Genomic DNA, 18,540 nt, shown 5'->3' on the forward strand with positions numbered 1-18,540 from the left:
AAATCCGGAATTTTTTTCCAAAATTATTTTTTTTGTGTGTGTGAAAATTGAAATCCCTAAGAAAGAACAACATTCTCCCGCATTCATCTATCTACAACTTAAATTTCAAAGTACGAGCTGGAAAACAAAATTTGTCCCCCAGTCGCGGACGGGCACGCGGGTGGGCAAGCTGAACCTCGTGGACCTGGCCGGCAGCGAGCGCCAGTGCAAGACGGGCGCCATGGGCGACCGGCTCAAGGAGTCGGGCAAAATCAACCTGTCGCTGTCGGCGCTGGGCAACGTCATCTCGGCCCTCACGGCGACGGACGGCCGCTCGTGGGGCAGCAGGTGGGCGCCCGACGGCCGGGGCATAGGCCGCGCGCTCAGCCGCCGCGCCCGCCGGCTCTGCCTACGCGCGCGCTGGCAGGGGCTGACACGGGCTGACCGCTCAACGCGCCGCTGTCCAGGCACATCCCCTACCGGGACTCGAAGCTGACGCAGCTGCTGCAGGACTCGCTCGGCGGCAACTCCAAGGCCATCATGATCGCCAACATCGGCCCCGCCAGCTACAACTACGACGAGAGCCTCATGACGCTGAGGTCAGGTACCGGTCGGGGTCGACCCGGCCAGACCAGGCACACGGTGTAGGGGCACTTTGCCACTGCCTTGAGAATTTATAGACTAAAATTTTAAAAAATCATTTTCAAATTAAATTTAGAATTGTTTTACCATTTGGTTCATACGGAGTTGTGTTACGCGGTGTGCAGGTATGCGAGCCGCGCAAAGCACATCAAGAACACGCCGACGCGCAACATGAACGAGGGCAGCACGGTGGCCGCGGCCGCGCGGGGGCCGGCCGCCAGGGGGACGAGGACCGCGTTCAGCCAGTACAACGAGGAGGTGCGCGCGCTCAAGAACCTGATCCGGGCGGGCGGCGGCGGCGGCGTCGGCAGCGGCGGCCACCGCGGGGACTCGGGGACGGGCACGTCGTCGTCCACGGAGGACGGCGGCGGCAGCAGCAGCAGCGACCGGCGCTACCCGCGCGTCGGCGCGCGCCCCATCTGGCACCACCGCCGCACGCGCTACTGCCACCGGCGCGCCGTGTGGCGCCTGCACGGCAAGCACCACCAGGAGGCCACCGTGCAGATGGTGCGCTGGATCCAGGAGCAGATGGGCTGCCCCGTGGGCTGCCCGGCCAGGACGCCGCCGGCCGGGGACGCCGCGGGGCCCGCGGAGCCCGCGGGGCAGGCGGTGCAGGCGGGGCAGGCGGGGCCCGTCGACAGCGCGTCCTCGGACCTGTCCGACGCCGAGCCCGCGGCGCGCGCGCTCGCCGCCCTGGCCGTGCCCGAGCAGGCGGTGTCGCAGCGCGCGCAGAGCGAGCACCAGCACCAAGTGCTGCAGCTGCTGTCGGAGCAGGCGCGCCTGCGCAAGGCCCTCGCGCTCAAGAACGCCATCTTCAGGGCCTTCGTCTCCGAGTGCAAGGGGCAAGTGCCCAGGATGGAAGCCCTGGCCGAGCCCCTGCCCGTCGCCGACGCCCGTCAGATACCGACCCTGGTGTCCTGACCGTCCTCAAGTGCGTCTCGCTGGCCGTGTCGTGGCGTGTGGCACACTCCAATTCACGCAGTGGTGGACAAAAGTGGTAAGGATAAAGAAACGACAAATCAAGTTAAAAAATAAAATTGCCATGCAATTCCGATTTATTTATTTTTACTTACGTTTACAGGAACAAATTTAAATATTCACAGTGTAAAAATGTATTTTGGGTAATAATTGCGTGAGGAAGTACTATGAAATACAAATGCTATGATAAATAAATAAATACACCGAATATCCAGACACATTACATCCATAAAATCTTCAAAGTTTAGTCATCATATAAAACTTAACAGCTAAACTGAAAGAAGCTACAATGTATCAACGGCAATAGCTACCAAGACAAGATGTAATACATTCGCTTTCATTCATTTGTGGCTTAAAAACTATGGTTTAAAACATGGATATATAAGTTAAATTTTGTAGAAATTTTTATCGGAGAAAGTGTCACCACGAACTTCAACTCTGAAAGAGAGAGTATTTGCACATAAGACAAGCCTCTGAATGGATTAAAATAAATAAGTTATTGGAGTCCAACTTTACCTGTAAATTTTTCCAGCCTTAAGCTTCTTTGAAATATGAAGTATGCATTTATCACTATCTTGCCTTAACTGCACCACTTTTCCTGCAAAATAAAATAGGATGTAAGGAAACTGAACCCAATAGATAGGAAAACAAAAGTATTTCACCAATTCACCAGAACGTACCTTTGTTGTTGCCAAAGTAATACTTTGTGTGAGAAGTTTTCTTAAACTGGGCAATGAGACTATGAGAGACGGACAAGTGGACGAGCTCCGCTCCTGGTTCGTTACCCTCACCCGCTACAGTCACTGGAATAAACACCTTCCTCTCTGCGTAGGTGGCGCCGCTGGGGCAGGGGAGGTCTGCGCTGCACGAAGCCAGGCAGTCCCTGCAGCAGAAGGAAGAACCCCAGTCATAATTTTCCCTGGTTTTACATCATCTGCTATAAAATTGCAACTCAACCAAAATATAATCAGTCCTTTACCTGGTAATTGTATCTCTCTTGTAGCCCCTACCACAAGGTGTGTGCATGCATTTGAATGTCTTAAACATGTTTAAGCATGTTTCGTCTTCACCACAGATGTAGGGATCTTCCAAGCACTCATCTTGATCTGGAAACAATTGAGAAATACACAGTCAGATGGATTGGATATTGTGACATGATTTTAGAATAGTATTGGATGAATTTGTGAACGTACCGAGACACAAGCCATTTCTCCATACAAGACCTTGAGGGCAAGACCACTCCTCTTCTGCTTGGCGATGTTCTTGTGGATATGGGAAATCGTCATCAATTACATGTTTACGAGCAGAGAGTGGGTTTTCCTCAGATCTATTCTCTTCTCCATTTACATCAGAGACTCCATACGTGTCATCCGGGTCATCCCAGTATGGAGATGCTAAGGACCCCAAAAAATTAAGAGCAAATTATTAACCAGCCACAAATACCCCCCTTTTTAGAATGACTTTGAGATGGAACATACAGGAACAGGAATGTCTATCTTCCAGCAGGAACGTCCCTGGAGGACAGATGCATAGATAACTTCCAGGTATGTTTCGACAATCATTAGAGCACAATGGAGGCTCTTGAAGACATTCATTCACATCTGAAAGTAAATGATAAATTATTTGATAATTATTAACAGTAAAAGACTTCATCGGACTGATAATAATTCAAACCTAGGCATCGTGACCCAATGGCTAAGGCTTTGAAGCCAACAGGACAGGAACAGCGGTATGATCCCAGCAGGTTTTCACACAGCTGTGTAGAGTGACATTTTGACCCGGACAAACACTCATCAATATCTGCAGAAATAAAATTGATTAAAGGGACCACAAAAGAAAAAAAATATAGTTTTCAAACAGAAAACTAAGAGGATAGAGAAAAGTATGCAGATATCAAACCTTCACAATGCTTATGCTCTGCATTGAGCTTAAAGCCCTCAGGACATTTGTCTTCATCAAAGGTTTGTGAAATAACAGTTGAGATAGAGTACTGCATCTCTTGTAGATTTGGATCATAATTTGATTCAATGTAATCAGTTGACATTTTTTCTGACAAAAATCTAAGGAGAAGATCACAATGGTTTTTCATTTATATATTTTTCAATCAAATACAACTTTCAATAAAATTTATGAATCTACTTTTCACGGCAATTAAATTTAACTGGTACTTTACTTTATTTGGTCACTTACGGCATTGGTTCATTATTATGCTGATACAAGACAGTGCTGTTCAAGGTATATGGAATATAATTTCCATCAGCAGACAATCCACCTTCTGATGCAACGTGTAGACTATGTAAACCAGTTTTAACAAAGTTTTCTGAAAAGACAAGAAATTGTTTATTACTTTTACTACTGAGAGTTTGCTAGGTTCTTTTATACCTAAAAAGATAATTGTATAAAAAATTTAAAAAAAATTAAAAAGTACCTGAGAAGGGTTGAATGACTATAGTTGCTTGTGGCTGTACATAGGGTACCTCACCAATCACTTCAATATCTACCTTCAGTTGACCAGATTCATCTACACCATGACCAATGTGTTTAATTTTCACTTCTTCACCTAGAGTAACAGAAATCATTTAAATAAATTAATTGATAAAACTTAAGAAACATAGAAGTGAATGAAGATGACCGCACATAATACCTGTAGCAAATTGAATTTGAGAATCCTGGTTGAAAATTCCCTTCGTTAAAGAGTAGCCATTTCTTGCATCGTTATCTTCATAGGCGACATTCCAAGAGACTGGTGAGACTAATAGGGGAACTATTGGTTCCAAAGGTACCTAATCAGATAATAGAACAAATACATTTTTCAGAATTAGACACACTCGCTACCTAAATTTTATCAACTTACCTCTCGTTTCTGAACATTATGAAGCCTTGTTGAGACCAGTCCCCGTTTGATTTTATCATCTCCTTTCAGATCGACAATGAGAATGTCATCCCTTAAATCATATCCATTTAAGTTTCCACGAATATGAAGATTTGCCTTTCTTGGCCCCTCTCCAGGGCAACGCCTAAGCTTACAGTACTCATACTGGAAATAGAGAAAAAAATTGAGACATTCAGGAAAACACTTAGTAATTCTATTTACATGACATCTCTAAACAACAATAAGCAACACCTGTTTATTGTCGCCAATGCAGTCAGACCACTGAGAAGCACACTCTCGGCGTCGGTGTCTTCTTCCCGGACCACATGTAGCAGAACACGGTGTCCAGTCAGACCATTCTGACCAAGCACCTAAGAGTTTCCACATATGAAGTTTAGTACACTTCTATATTTGAAACAGTTCAAATTACATTAGTTTTGCTCACCCATACATGGACCATCATTGCAACTGCTCACATCAGTGTCGACCCCTTTACACTCTAATCCACCATGAGCTGGAGTGGGATTATTGCATTGCCTCCAACGAGTCTGTAACCCTGCACCACAAGTAACACTGCACTTGCTCCAATCAGACCAAAGTGACCTGCAAACACCATTTAAAGAAAACATTATTTATTGTTTTCATTTTATTATATTTTTGTAGAAAAAAAATGGGTAGGAAAAATATACCATTTTCCATCGACTGGGCAAGGCGGTAAGTCACAAATTTGACTTTGGCTGACTTCTCCCTCACAGAGAAATCCACCATACATCGGTTCAGGGTTGTTGCACTCTCGGGTGCGGTTCTGCAATTCAAGTCCACAGGTCTGGACACAACCACTCCATTCTGTCCAGTTACTCCAACCACCATTAATCTATTTAGATATAAAATTAAATTAATTCTTTTCCAAAAAACCACAAGGGCTGATTATTTTTCTATAAATTCTCCTGATACTATAACCAGTACACAAATATTACTTACAGGACAATGTGACATGAAACATGGTCTTGTTTCAAATACCTCTCCAAGACAGTTGAATGTGAGGCACTCACGATTACGTTCTTGAGTCCCAAAACCACAAGATACACTACACATACTCCAGTCTGACCAGTCACCCCAGTCTCCCTTTGCTAAAAATAAGCAGGTCACTTAGTAAATTTTAAATTTTCATAACTTTTAAAATAAGAAGTTTTGTATTTCTCAGGACACTTTACCATCCATTTTCAGTTGGAAAAATGCATCACTTGAACCAACATCATTCTTTGCATTGCATTTATAAAGTCCTTCGTGATATTGTAAGGCACTCAAGATGTGTAGTTGCCTGCCATCTGAAGAGATCTGAATACTGCCATTGAGACTGTTACCATCCAGCAAAGAATCATCCTGATCAAAGATTACATGTTGTTATATTATGAGATGTTTAAAGAAAAAAAATAAAAGGAAAAGATGTAAAACAGCTTTGAAGTAAGAGATCTTTACCTTGAACCAAGTAAGGCTAGGAGAAGGAGATCCCATCATGGCACACAATAACATGACTCTTCGCAAGGGCTTTACAGTAAAAGTGGTGAAGTTTCTGGTGATAGCCTCATTTCGGTGAGGAAACTCTGATTAAGGAGGTAAAAGTTGAATAATACAGTCAAGTGCACTTCCTACAAGCTGATTGCATTTTATAGATAAACAGTATTCTCACCCAAGACTTTGACATGGAACATAAGTTCTGCAGAACCAGCTTCATTGGTGCCCAAACATGAATACCTTCCAGAGTGATTAAGTTCAGCTGAAGTTATTACCTTATTTCCAGAAAAAGAATAATCAAAAATTAGGCAAGTTCCAAAGGGTACCATAGGGTGCTTATGCAATATTGAGTGCATTTCCTTTACCAATGTGTGGTTGTCACCCGACAGTTGCAGCCCTTTAGAAGTGCTGGATGATATCGGCTCAATACCTTTCATCCACAACAGCTTAGGGTCTGGGTTCCCCCTGAAGTCACACTGTAAGCTTAGAGAGTCATGAAGCAGCACACTTTCCTTTATCTCCTCGGTGTTATTTGGATGGAAAGGAGGAACTGGCGACACAAGAACAATGGCTCAGAAACAACATCAAAACACAGGAAATGAAACATATCAATTGGCACTTACTTAGAACATCAAGAATGAAACTCTTCGAAACAGAACCTGCACTGTTCTTTGCTTCACATGTATAATTCCCAGACTGCTGCTGATGAGAGTGCTTGAAATGTAGGATTTCCCCATGGCCACCACCTATTAGGTAATCTATATTTTTGATGAGAGGCAGCCCATCTTTAAGCCAAGTAATCGATGGAGAAGGTTCTCCGATAGACAAACAGTGCAAGCTGAAGGGTAGGCCGTACAGTGCATTGACATGTTCAATGGAGTATTGGACTCGACCATCAATTTGAGGTGCAACTGGGAATTAAAAACGAAAAAGGGAGGATGCTTAAACATGTAATATGAAATCTTCAAATTTAGTAAGCTTTACTAAGATTTTTACCTTGGAATCGAACACGATAAACTTTTTCTGCAGTACCTCGAGTATTGGTAGCATGGCAAACATATTTCCCACTGTCCTTTGCACCGGAGAAATCTATGCTGAGTGTTTGACTTACAGAGGAAGTATCCAGATCAAAGCGCTCTGTTGTTCTGTCGCTGGAAATCATGTGACCATTGTGGGTCCATTGTACATCTGGTAAAGGCTGACCACGGACATTGCACTGCAGCAGTAAGGTAGCTCCTTTCACGACATTTAAATCTTCTTCTACAGAAGTGTCGAGAATAACAGGTGCTTCTGAAATTCAAAACATGGAAGATGGGTTCAGGCAATAACATAAAAGATTAACAGAAGCCTAACCATTCTGATTTTTCTTTTTCCCAAAGTTGGTTCAACCAAAAAAGTACTTACCTGATGCTGAGGAGATTTTCTGTAGACCTAAAAGCAGGTGAAGCAAAGCAGCAACAAAATTAAAAACAGAGCATCAAGCAACATTTTATTAAATGGATTTCAAGCGATTCCAGAAACATGTATCATACATACTATATCAAAATTTATAATTTTTATGAGATACAGAAACAATAGTAACACATGAGTACTGTACTCGTACCTGTAATGGAAATGTTGAAGTAGTTGAGTTTGAAGCCAGCTTGATTACTACCATTGCACATAAAGACACCTCCGTCAGAAAAGTCTACATCATGAATCACCATTATTTGAGAATGATTCAGGAACTCAACTTTCTTGTTGGACCTAAAGCAAAATAATATTTTTTAATCAACATGCATGTTTGCTGGTAAACTGTAGCAAATAGATATTTTATCTTTGTATGGAAACATTATGACACATACCACTCGAAATGTGGGTTAAAGTTGGATGGGTAGTCCCAAAGGAACACTGGCTTTGGTGAACCAGAGACAGGGCACACCAATGTCACACTTTCTCCTCTTAAAACCTCGTAATTATCTTCTTTTTCAGAATCCACGTATGGTGGTACTGAAGAACATAAAAAGATTTTCAAATAAGAGGTTCAAAGTCATAACACATTAAAAAGCTCTTTCAAGGAAGTAAGATTGTGCAAACCTATGACATGAAGAGCAAATTGTTTGTTGATGAAGCCTAGTCTGTTGATAGCTTTGCATTTGTATATTCCGTCATGATGGGCTCTAACTACTGGAATTGTGAGTAGGTGGCGGCTGGATGGCAAAATTACAACACCTGGAGATGTATGCTCCGTCACAGGTAGGGTTTCATTAAATTTCCAAATAACCTGCAATTTTTTTCCTCATTATTATTGATAACAAAAGAAACACCAACACCTAAGTTGATTATTGAGGATAAAACTACAAATAGATGCTATTACCTTAGGTGTGGGGCTCCCATTGCTCAAACAATCGAAGGTAATATTGTTCCCTTCCACAACAGTGAAGTTTTTCTTGCCTACTCCAAATTCCTCAAAAAACGGTGCCCACAGCACCTCCAAAAAAAATGTTGCTGTCTTGCTTCCGACTGGATTTGATGCAGTGCAAGTATAGGTTCCATTGTCTGTTGAGCGCGATTCAAATATTTCAAGTGTTTTTCCGCCATCAAGCAACTTGAAATGCGCTTCATCAGACCGTTCGTTGGCCAAAAAGTTAATAGGCTCCCCATCCTTGAAAACATTTTTAAAAGTCTAGTGTGTATACTGTGTCTTATAGTGTAAAGACAAAAAAATAAATAATGAACAGCAATGATTACCTGACTCCAGGCAATTTCAGAGGCATCAGAAGATGGGCATGTTAATATAACATTATCACCTTCATTTACTTCCTTGTGTATGATTCCATTGCCCGTCATAGAAGGTGGAACTAAAATTTGAAAAAAAAGTGAAGTTGCTGTCGCATCACTTTGACACACTCACATCATCAATAAGGAAAAGCATCCACATACCATATACTTCGATAGATGTTTGTTGCATGTCTTCACCTACTTCATTCCTAGCAACACATGTAAACACACCAGAGATATTTGCCTGGGCCGATATAATTACAAGTGTATTGTCATTCATCATCAAGAGGTCAACTGAAAGGTTGTACAGAATTTTATAAAATGGAAACTTTAAACTTGTACATAAAATGATAGAGAAATAAATACTTTCTGATATAGCATACCATAATCTTCTTTAAAATTCAATGATTTGTTATTGAACAACCAAGTTATTTTAGGGGTTGGAATTCCACTGGAGGTGCAAGGAAGGGATAAGTCTTCCCCCTCCATTAAAGTCTTTTTCTCAAGAAATTCCTCCTGGATTGAAGGGGTTTCTATAAAAAATGAGAAATACAATAATTAAATTTAACAGGTATCATTGCTTTTATTATTTTCAAATATTGCACCAAAAGGAGCAGCAATCAACATTTTAATATTTCTTGCCTTGGACAAAAATGTTGAATATTCTTGAACCATTTCCAGCTTCATTTGATACCTGGCAGACATATTGACCTGATTGTGATGGTAATATTCTTTGGAAATAAAAATGCCCAAGACTGTCTGTGTCAGAGCTGTAAAAAAGGTCATTTATGAAACAAAGCTCAAATGATTTGACGGGCAGGTATTTAAAGATTTTGACATACCTGAGCTGTGTGAAATTGATGGGATTTCCATTGATTGTCCAGGTAATTTCAGGAAAGGGAAATCCCTGAAATTTGTCTTCCACACAGTCCAGCATAACATCTTCCCCACTTATAGCAACAATAGAAATATTATGAGGGGCCTTTATCCGAGGAGGTGCTGCAATAGACCAAAGCAAGATGTTATAGTGATGATCCTAAACATACACACTGACACTGACATGCCATTTCAATAACAATAATAACTTGCCTAAGACAGTAACTTCCAGAGCTCTGGTAGAATTTCCAATTTCATTTTCTGCTTCACATTCATAATTTCCAGCATCAGAAAGTTTTGCAGAAATCCTACATATCAAGCAAAAAATGACTGAGATTCTAGTTATGCTCAAAACTAAGTCGTCGATTGAAACATACATACCTGTACTGCACTGAGTTATCAGTGGTACCATTTGAAGAGATTACTACCCCATCTTTCAGCCAGGTTCCTTTTGGAGGTGGATTTCCATGCATCAAACAGTCCAAGACCAACTCTTGCCCTTCCATAATTTTGAATTTCTCTTGCCATGGCTCAATAGAGGGCTTTACTAAAAACAGCAAACCAAGATCAAAACCAAATTAAAGATAGATAGAAATACATATACGGAATATGAGCTGATTTTGCATCACAATACCTTGAACAAACAGCTTTACAGTTTTTGAATCAGATCCAGCTAGATTGTAAGCTGTGCATACATAAGATCCAGAATCACTCTCCTGTAAATCTGTTAAACTGAGAATAGTGTTCCCACTCTCTGACTCCCTGGAAAGATTGAAGAAGTATTAAAAGTAAAAAAAAACAAAAAACTATTGTTCACAGGGGGGAGAATGTAATTTTTAATATTTTTGAAAGCACTTACTCTGTATCTTCAACCACAAAAGGCTGACCTTTAAATGTCCATGCTATTCTTGGTTGAGGCGTACCCCTGGCTTTACAGGACAGCTTAGCTGACTGGCCAGCAGTAACAGTCACCTGTAAGGGCCCGACAATTTCAATTGACGGGTGTTCTAAAAAGAAGAAATAAAATTAAAATATTTTCGAGGCAGTTAGGACAACTGAAAGGCTCGGTTTAGATGCATATTTACCTTGAACGGTGATAGTTATAGTTTTATTAGCAGAGCCAGCATCATTCACAGCAGAGCACAAATATTCACCTCCATCAGAAATGTTTACAGAAGTTATCACCAAACCATCACTGTTTGTACCTGGAAGACTAGAAAAGATGGAATTAAAATAGTTACTTATAACAAACATACATCACTATAGAAAAGCATAAGAAATGTCAAAAGTCTTACATATGATCATTGAAAGTAAGATAATCATAATTATGTGACCAAATAAATTCAGGAGATGGTTCACCAGTGGCATCACATGGTAGACGTACAACATCACCCACATTAGCAACAAGTTCCATGACTGATTCACCAACAATGTGTGGAGGATCTGAAAGTAAAAAACATAGTTAGTCACAAATTCAAGTCAATATGTAGGTAAGTATCTTTGTCAGACCTATTACCTTGAACAACAAGATAAATACTCCTGTTGACTGACCCCACCGGATTAAGAGCTTTGCATGTGTATGTTCCGGCATCACTCAACTGAATTTCAGTCATCACGAGACCTTCATAAGTTCTGAATCTGGAATTAAAAAGTATTGAACACTGTTTAAAAGTCTGCAACAATGCAGAAGCTCTATAGGCAAATCATCAAACTGATGCAAACTTACGTTAAAATATTTAAAACCAATGGGCAATCTTACATTCTCTCAGTAAGTGCGATGGGGCTATTGTCACCCTGAAGCCACTGAATCTCTGGTGAAGGTGTTCCGTACGCAATGCAAGGCAGAAGAACATTGTTGCCAACTTTTTCAGTCAAGTTCAGTAAATCTGGGCTCTCCAGAAATGGGGGATCTGAAAGCAGAGCCCAACCAAACATTAAGAAAGTAGATTAAGAGGCATTAAAAATTGTGTGCGTTTGATTTGAAACTTACCCATAACAGTGAGGAAAATGTACCGTGATATGGATCCACCTACATTTGTAGCTTCACATTTATAGTTTCCCGAATGTTTGGGGTTTGCCTCACTTAATTTCAGTGATCCATTCATCTGAAAATTTGATCAGTTTTCTTTAAAAAAGAAGGTAATAAGTAGTAGCACAGTAAAGGTACTCATTATGCCAACACACACCTGAATATATATTCCACCTAAATTGGCATCTGCATCAATGAGATTACCATCTTTATACCAGGCAATTAGAGGAGGAGGGTTCCCTTCCGAAATCGGACATGACAGAATAATTTCTCTTCCAACAGAAGACGTAAAATTTTGTTCAATTGATTCATGTTTATCAAAAGCAGGTGCAACTGAAGTAATGCAGAAAACAGTTTAATTAAGGGTAAAGAACAATTTACAAAGAAAAATTGATTCCAGGATGAACTTACCAATGCCAGTAACCAATACTTCCCCTTCCAGGACAAGTTGTCCATATTGGTTTTCCAGAACACAAATGTAAACACCTCCATCATCAATTTCAACCCCTAGCAACATTTTAAAAGGACCAGAAAATCAGAACAGGTTCTAAAAGCCAATATGGTAATTAAAAAACTAAACAAAATTTTTAATCTATCTTGGAACTCTACACACTTGACTCACTTTTTCTCACCTGAGAAGATAAGTGATCCTGATGACATATCTTGCTGAACTCTCCTGGAATCCAATAATTTCCCGTCAAGTCGCTCCCAATGAATCACTGGATCAGGAACTCCAGATCCATTGCATGATAAAGAACCAGAGCTCTGAATTTCAATCAATGTAGCTGTGTGACCAAGAGAATATTGGCATGTAAATGACAACATACAAAGATAAAGACAAATTGCTTACAAAAAGTTTTACCATGCCTTAATTTATCCTTCTGTTGTTTTTACTTACAAGATGGTTTTGTCACAATCTTAGGAGGGTATCCAACAGTAATATTGACTGAGTCTTTCACTTCTCCAACAGTATTATGAGCTACACAGTCAAACTGACCAGTGTTCTCTGGCTTAATATCATAAATCATTAAGTCTCCATTGTCAAGCATCTAGTGGCACATGAAGGAATTTTAATTTAACAACAGAGGCAATAAAGAAATATATTTTGTCAAAAAATATGAAATGACAAACCTCAGAATTCGTTGATAGCAATTTCACATCCAATCCTTGCCAGAGCCATCTCATTTTAGGCCTTGGAATTCCATTTGCTACACAGTGAAGAAGTACATTGTCACCGGCCCTAACCATATCAGAACTGTTTCTAATCATAACAGATGGAATCTCTTCATAGTAAGTTTCAGCATCTTCCTCCACTGGAAAAAAAATGTAAAAGTCGTTTGCTGACAGGGTGCAGAAAGACAAGGTGATGATGGTTAATATGAGAAGTTATGATTACCAGACTCTCTGCTATTCATTGCTACACATCTGAATACACCCTGATCAGTTAATTGGGCATTTGTAACACGAAGAATTAGACTGAGACCAACAGCTTCTATAATTACATGTCCCATTCTTCCTCTCTGAAATTATCAAAAAGGTATTTTAAAAAGGAAAGAAAAAATAAAATTCCAGATGTTTTAAAAAAGGAGATGGATAAGGGTTACCTCAAGTATGTGTCCATCGTGCTCCCAATAAAATTCTGTAGGCAGCGAGTTAGCATCACAAGTGATTGTAAATGAGTTCCCACGTTGAAATTTTGTTATTCTTGGATGCACAGTCACTTTCAGAGGATCACTAACAAGCAAATTTATTCTGCTTTCGCCTTTTCCTCCTAGAAAACACAGTAATGATAATGCATATCCCAGCTAGTTTCCACTGAACAATTTCAAGCCATCACTGTTATTAGTATCCTCTATATCTCACCCTGGTTTACTGCAGTGCATGAGAAAAGACCGGTATCTTCTGGCATAGCTGGGTCAATAACCAGAGATGAGTTTGACAAAATGATGTACCTTGCATTATTATCAACAAGTTCAGCATCTGTAAAAATTATAGCGTTACATTATCAAGCAGCATTATGAAACATTCAAGTTCTTCTAAACCAAAATGATCTCACCATTGGAATATTGGGTATTAACACGAGTCCAAGTCATATTGAATTTGAGTCTGCTCCTTACATGGCAGTCAAGTACTGCCGGATGATTAGGTTGAACAAGTATTTGAGTATCTGTAATGACTTCAGGTGGAGGTCCTGACACAGTCACATGGGCTACATCTTTGCTGAAACCTTGAACATTGCTGGCGTGACACACATAATCTCCACCCATTTCCTCGGTTAAGCTGTCTATTCTCATTGTCATGAGTGCCGTCTGCCTAAAAGAGAAAATGAAAATAAGGTAAAATAATGGTAATCTAAAAAACTACTGTTACCCAATATGATTGAACAAATTTGTTTCTTTTTTTATAACAGGGAACAAAACTAGAAAAAAATAATTAAAACTTACTGGTACTTTTGTTTCTTAGATATAGGTATCCTATTTTTAGAAAACCAAGCACTAAAAGGTATTAGTGAATCAATCTGGCAGCGAAGTGTCAGTGTATCATTTAGCCACACTCTTGGCTCGGCCTGAAGCTGAATCACAGGCAAACCTGAAAGTTTTGAAACAGAAAAAATAGGTTTTAGTTTCTGTAGTACCAGTTCAAAACAAAACCAAAGTAGCAAGGTATCATATTTTATATTTTGTACCTCCACTTTGAGCACTTATGGCTGTAGGTGTTATTCTCTTGATTGGGGAGCCATCTTTCCCATAACCAAAGTTCTAAATGAAAAAAAAATTTCAATTTTTAAAGAAGCACAAGTACACATCACAAGAATTCTTCTGACCAGGTACCTACCGCAAGGTAAAATAATTGATCTCCACCAGGTGGTATAAATTGGCCTCCACGGTAGAGACCATCTAGAGCACCCAATGGAGACAGAGGAATAGTTTGTAAAGTTGATCCGTCAATATCAAGAAGGTCAACAGATGTAAGGTTCCACACACTACCCATATCGGTTCCACCAACCAGAATGAAATTTGGAGCATCTAAATTGAGTTAAGGTATATAACAACAGAAATTACATGACAGTTAATGTCAATTTGTTAAAAAAAATAATTAAGCATCAAAGCTAGTACCTTGCAAAGGCCTGTGGTAAGTTTCATTAAGACGATCTGTCTCAAGCACAGAGAAACCATAAGAAAAATCAACAACACTAATTCCTGTCAGACGCACAGCATGCTTTGAGTCGCTGGAGGTTTCCACAGTCCATGATCCAGGCAATGGTTTATTTACAACAACAACCTATATACATTAAAAATAAAAAAATAAATGATATATCTGTGGGTCTTGCTGTTGGCAGAGCTAACTTTTAAAATGCACGAAAGTAACTTATTGTTTATTTGTACCTTAACATTATCCAGATCAAGAATATTTTGTAGGGCAGGCGGTTGATCAATCCTTACTCCATCAGGATTAACAACAGAAATATGGGGATTTACCCCTGAAACTGAGACAGTAAATTCTCTAATTGTTTCATCAACCTGCACTGCATGCTCTTTTTTGGCTGCTTCTGGTAAATCTACTGACACTAGGTTCACCTTCTGTGAATCAAGTGTTTGCTGGACAAAACTCAGAACCTAGAAACAGAAAATATTATGACATCTATTGATACTGAGATGAGATCTAAATTACAAGCAAATTGCAAAAAATAATCTTGCTGTAAAACAAATGGCTTTTTACTAACGTCTTCAACTTCAGCTTTGTTGATGTGATAAATCTGGCCAGAACTCGCCACTGCTATATTTTCCATGGACTGATAACGGGGAGTGTTGCTATCTTTACAATTTCCAGTCATCACAAACACGACCTAAAATCCAACAAAGGTAAGAATAAAAGTATCTAATCTAAACTTGTTCAAGTCAGTTCAAATACTACTACAGCTGCACTTTTCTACCTGTGTCTGCTTCCGTTGAACCAAGGACAGTACTTCAGGCAAAAGAAAGTGATCCTTGGCCGATGCGTCCGTGAACACGTAAACGTACGAGTTGGGGCGGACTCGCTTGAGCGCCTGGAGGATGGCCTCGAGCGAGGGCTCTGGGCAGTCGCCGCCGCCCCGCACCTGGACCGCCTCCATCTGGGCCCTAAAGACGTCTGCACTCGTCGTCACGGTCGCGGGCCCCACATCTGCAAGACCGCACAAGAGGTGAGCGCCGCGAAGCGGAGGACAGCGACAAGGCAGGAGCTACTCGCACGTCCACCCCCCCCCCCCTCTCCCGGAGACAGCACCACCTCCGGTCAGTCGCACTCACTGGGGTCGTTGAAGGGAACGAACACGTAGTCGTAGATGGGCTTGTCCGGCCTGGCCAGCATGGCCTCCAGGATGGCGGCGGCGCCCCGCTTGAGCTGCTCCAGGTCCCTCCACATGGACCCCGTCGAGTCGAAGACGAAGGCCAGCGACACTGCGTCCGCGGCGGAGGCCGGCGCCGAGGCCGCGGCGCGGGGGCCGGCTCGCGCGGGGGCGGGCGTCGGGATGTCGCTGCTGTCGCTGACCTCGGTCACGGTGCCGGCATCCGCGGCCGCCGTCGACGCCGTCCCCGGCGCCGCCACCAGCGCGTTCCAGAGCGCGTCGTCTGTGGTGGCGGCCTCGTCAGCGAGCATCACGTCGTCCTCGTCCTGCGCGGGGCGCGCGCCCCCCACCAGCGACTCCCACTCCGCGGAGTCGGCCGGCGGCGCGGCGTCCGACCCGGGCTCCGAGGCCGCCGTCGACCCCGCCAGCGCCAGCAGCGCGGCCGTCACCGTCACCACGCACCACCACCGCGGCACGCAGCCTCGTCCGCGTCGTTCCATCGCTCCACGCAAACTGACGTCTGTTCGTCAGTTCCGTCGCAGTCGGAGGGAGCCCCCCTCCTCTCTCCCCCCGGCCTTGCCCTGCTCATGTTCCTTTTTCTTTGCCGCGCTCCCCCTCCCCCCGGGGCTGTGCACCCCACACTTCCTCATAAGTAAATACCCACGGTGCCCGCGGTCGCGGTGGCTAGACTCTAGCGAAGGCGATAGCCGGTTCGACTTGCGATGGACGTCGGTTTAACCGTTGGGCTCCCGTCGGCGTCGGTCCGACGACGTCGTATGTGGGCGGGTTTTGACCAAGTGTAAGAAGTGTGTGGCCGTGCCGGCCGTCGACCCGGCGCCGGCCTCTGTTTGTGTAACGCACACTCAGACACGGGCACGTAGACTTGGAGGTCTGGGCGCCGTAGACGCGAGGGGGGGGGGGGCAGCTCCGAGCAGCACAACAAGTCCACGACCGAGCTGGCGAGGAGGGGGGAAGACCACACAGAGACCATCGGCCGGGCCCCGCCGTGCCCCACACAAAGCAAGGCCTTGTTCGAGGTGTTCCGGCGCAGGGACCCCCCCGCATACGCCTCAGCGCTACGCCCGGCTACGCCCGGCTGGTACTACTTATCTGCGCTATCGCCCTGCTCCGCCCCGCTCCGCCACGCCTATCGCCCGCCTGCTTGACTTCCCCGCACGGACCGCCGCCGCTCCAGCAGCGAGCGCGAGCGGACCGAGCGTACGCGTTCCCCACACGAGAAGAAGCCGGGAGAGGAAAGCTTAGAACAATAAATAAATGCACGCCTTTACACTGGCATCAGTGGTGAGGGCTGGGCCGCGCACCGGAACCACCGGGTGGGTGGGGAACGGTGTAAAAATACAGGACAGTCACAGACACCTCCCTTTACTTTGCTTATACTGCACCGCATGCAATCGTGCGCGCGGGTTGCGTACTCGCACGGGGCCATAGGCGCCGTGGTGAGCAACGGTAGGCAAGCCCGCCCGCCCGCACGGCTGCATGCGGTACAGTATGTATGAGCAAAATAAAATCGACCACCCTGTTTGACGGCGTGCAAAACCATCACGGGAGTTTACCGTACCCCGGGCCCCGACCCCGGGATACAAACATCACGGCGTGCCTCTCTCGCACCGCAGTGCGCCTCGCCCGACCCCACGCAAGCCGGTGCTGGTGCGCCGCTTCACGCGAGGCCTCCAGAGGCTTCTATTCTCGAGCAGACGCTGGGGCGGGGACCCCCGGGCGGCCCTGTGTGGTCGCGCGAGGCCTGGTGCGGTGGCCTCCCCCCCTGGGGCCCCGGCCTCGCCTGGCGCGCGTGTGGGCCTTGCGCCCTGGAAGGGAAGGCAAGGTCACATCCCGGCTCTTATCGCTTCTCCCCGGCAGCGTGGGACCCCGAGGCGTAGACGGAGGAGGCGGAGGTCTAGTCGGGGGCTGTAGGCGGCTGTAGGGGGTCGTTCAAATACTACGTAACTTTTATAGGGGGGGGGGTCAAAAATTGGAGTCCATAGAGACCCTATGATATTTGTACCCAGGGGTATTAATATTACAGGGTCCTACGCGGGCTTGAATGATGGTCCTGATGCTATTGGGACACCATAATATTTGTATCCCCCCTAAAAGTAACGTAGTATTACAACGACCCCTAGCCGGGGGCCGCGAAGCCAAGCCACACAAACGCACACTGGGCCAACAGGAGTAGGACAAGATGAGGTGGATTCACGTGTCATTGACGTCATGTTGATGATTTCATCGCCGGAGTTTTGGCACGATATAGTGCTGCTAAGGAGGCAAACTTGACAGAGAAATTTATGGTCTACTAAAACGGTTTGATTTAATGTTGATTTCAGAGTAACGCAGTACAACAGTATGTCAAGCACTGAGGAGAAGCTCCAAACCTCATTCGCCGTAGTGTGAAGCTAATATGGTATAAAATACTAGATAACATGTAATGTAGGTAGTAAAAGTAGAGACAAACTTGGCAAATACCACCAAGACATTGAGGTGGTGAGTACTTGATAGACTACTAAAAGTACGGGTTCATTTTTAAACACTTAAATTTAAACGTTG

General features: G+C 43.7%; 3 protein-coding genes across 6 annotated transcripts in view; 1 reads left to right on the forward strand and 2 right to left on the reverse strand.

Moving 5' to 3' along the window:
- The first annotated feature begins 6 nt into the window (after positions 1-6).
- On the forward strand, positions 7-1,835 carry LOC113211668 (kinesin-like protein KIF3B). Of its 2 annotated transcripts, XR_008010923.1 has the most exons (4): positions 7-327; positions 447-578; positions 747-1,618; positions 1,703-1,835. XR_008010923.1 is itself a non-coding variant. In XM_052265472.1 (3 exons), the coding sequence occupies exons 1-3, from the start codon at positions 221-223 to the stop codon at positions 1,540-1,542; spliced, it is 1,035 nt and encodes a 344-aa protein (XP_052121432.1). In that variant the 5' UTR covers positions 7-220; the 3' UTR covers positions 1,543-1,619. The 2 variants fall into 2 exon arrangements, 1 of the variants encoding a protein (XP_052121432.1); XM_052265472.1 differs by lacking the exon at positions 1,703-1,835 and having other exon boundaries at positions 747-1,619.
- LOC113211669 (hemicentin-1) lies at positions 1,641-16,496 on the reverse strand. Of its 3 annotated transcripts, none has more exons than XM_052265470.1 (58): positions 15,941-16,496; positions 15,586-15,815; positions 15,376-15,498; positions 15,038-15,268; positions 14,768-14,933; positions 14,487-14,677; positions 14,338-14,410; positions 14,096-14,240; positions 13,708-13,964; positions 13,515-13,631; positions 13,256-13,422; positions 13,048-13,171; positions 12,783-12,964; positions 12,550-12,700; positions 12,284-12,436; positions 12,063-12,158; positions 11,809-11,984; positions 11,613-11,727; positions 11,382-11,532; positions 11,139-11,260; positions 10,918-11,065; positions 10,708-10,835; positions 10,482-10,629; positions 10,257-10,384; positions 10,004-10,169; positions 9,836-9,930; positions 9,589-9,745; positions 9,389-9,516; positions 9,130-9,279; positions 8,909-9,040; positions 8,717-8,826; positions 8,343-8,630; positions 8,063-8,249; positions 7,831-7,975; positions 7,590-7,732; positions 7,391-7,417; positions 6,983-7,276; positions 6,610-6,897; positions 6,352-6,536; positions 6,162-6,261; positions 5,951-6,075; positions 5,686-5,854; positions 5,453-5,601; positions 5,161-5,345; positions 4,923-5,074; positions 4,724-4,842; positions 4,454-4,636; positions 4,244-4,382; positions 4,028-4,159; positions 3,790-3,919; positions 3,499-3,659; positions 3,274-3,399; positions 3,078-3,200; positions 2,793-2,993; positions 2,579-2,705; positions 2,280-2,482; positions 2,116-2,197; positions 1,641-2,037 (listed from the first exon to the last, which is right to left on the reverse strand). In XM_052265470.1, exons 1-58 carry the CDS (start codon positions 16,476-16,478, stop codon positions 1,986-1,988), a joined length of 9,213 nt encoding a protein of 3,070 aa, XP_052121430.1. In that variant the 5' UTR covers positions 16,479-16,496; the 3' UTR covers positions 1,641-1,985. The 3 variants fall into 3 exon arrangements, with proteins under 3 accessions (XP_052121430.1, XP_026285905.2, XP_052121431.1); XM_026430120.2 differs by having other exon boundaries at positions 4,917-5,074; XM_052265471.1 differs by lacking the exon at positions 7,391-7,417 and having other exon boundaries at positions 4,917-5,074.
- Positions 16,497-18,278: 1,782 nt separating this feature from the next.
- The window catches only part of LOC113211642 (protein unc-50 homolog), a gene marked incomplete in the record, with an annotated part of 11,235 nt that continues 10,973 nt past the window's right edge, over positions 18,279-18,540 (reverse strand). The window contains 1 exon segment of the mRNA XM_052265517.1: positions 18,279-18,540.

Source organism: Frankliniella occidentalis, unplaced genomic scaffold (assembly GCF_000697945.3).
Source record: "Frankliniella occidentalis isolate FOCC.00 unplaced genomic scaffold, Focc_3.1 Scaffold27, whole genome shotgun sequence".
NCBI classification, from domain to species: Eukaryota; Metazoa; Arthropoda; class Insecta; order Thysanoptera; family Thripidae; genus Frankliniella; species Frankliniella occidentalis.

What these genes read in the sequence shown, in the direction of transcription:
- LOC113211668 (XM_052265472.1), top strand. Translation starts at nt 221, where the DNA reads ATGGGCGACCGGCTCAAGGAGTCGGGCAAAATCAACCTGTCGCTGTCG. An exon ending in GGCCGCTCGTGGGGCAGCAG is followed by an intron (nt 328 to 446) that starts GTGGGCGCCCGA and finishes GCCGCTGTCCAG; the next exon opens with GCACATCCCCTACCGGGACT. An exon ending in GAGAGCCTCATGACGCTGAG is followed by an intron (nt 579 to 746) that starts GTCAGGTACCGG and finishes CGCGGTGTGCAG; the next exon opens with GTATGCGAGCCGCGCAAAGC.
- LOC113211669 (XM_026430120.2), bottom strand. Translation starts at nt 16,478, where the DNA reads ATGGAACGACGCGGACGAGGCTGCGTGCCGCGGTGGTGGTGCGTGGTG. An exon ending in CATTTTCCTCACTGTTATGG is followed by an intron (nt 11,533 to 11,612) that starts GTAAGTTTCAAA and finishes CTCTGCTTTCAG; the next exon opens with ATCCCCCATTTCTGGAGAGC. An exon ending in TATAACTATCACCGTTCAAG is followed by an intron (nt 10,630 to 10,707) that starts GTAAATATGCAT and finishes TCTTCTTTTTAG; the next exon opens with AACACCCGTCAATTGAAATT.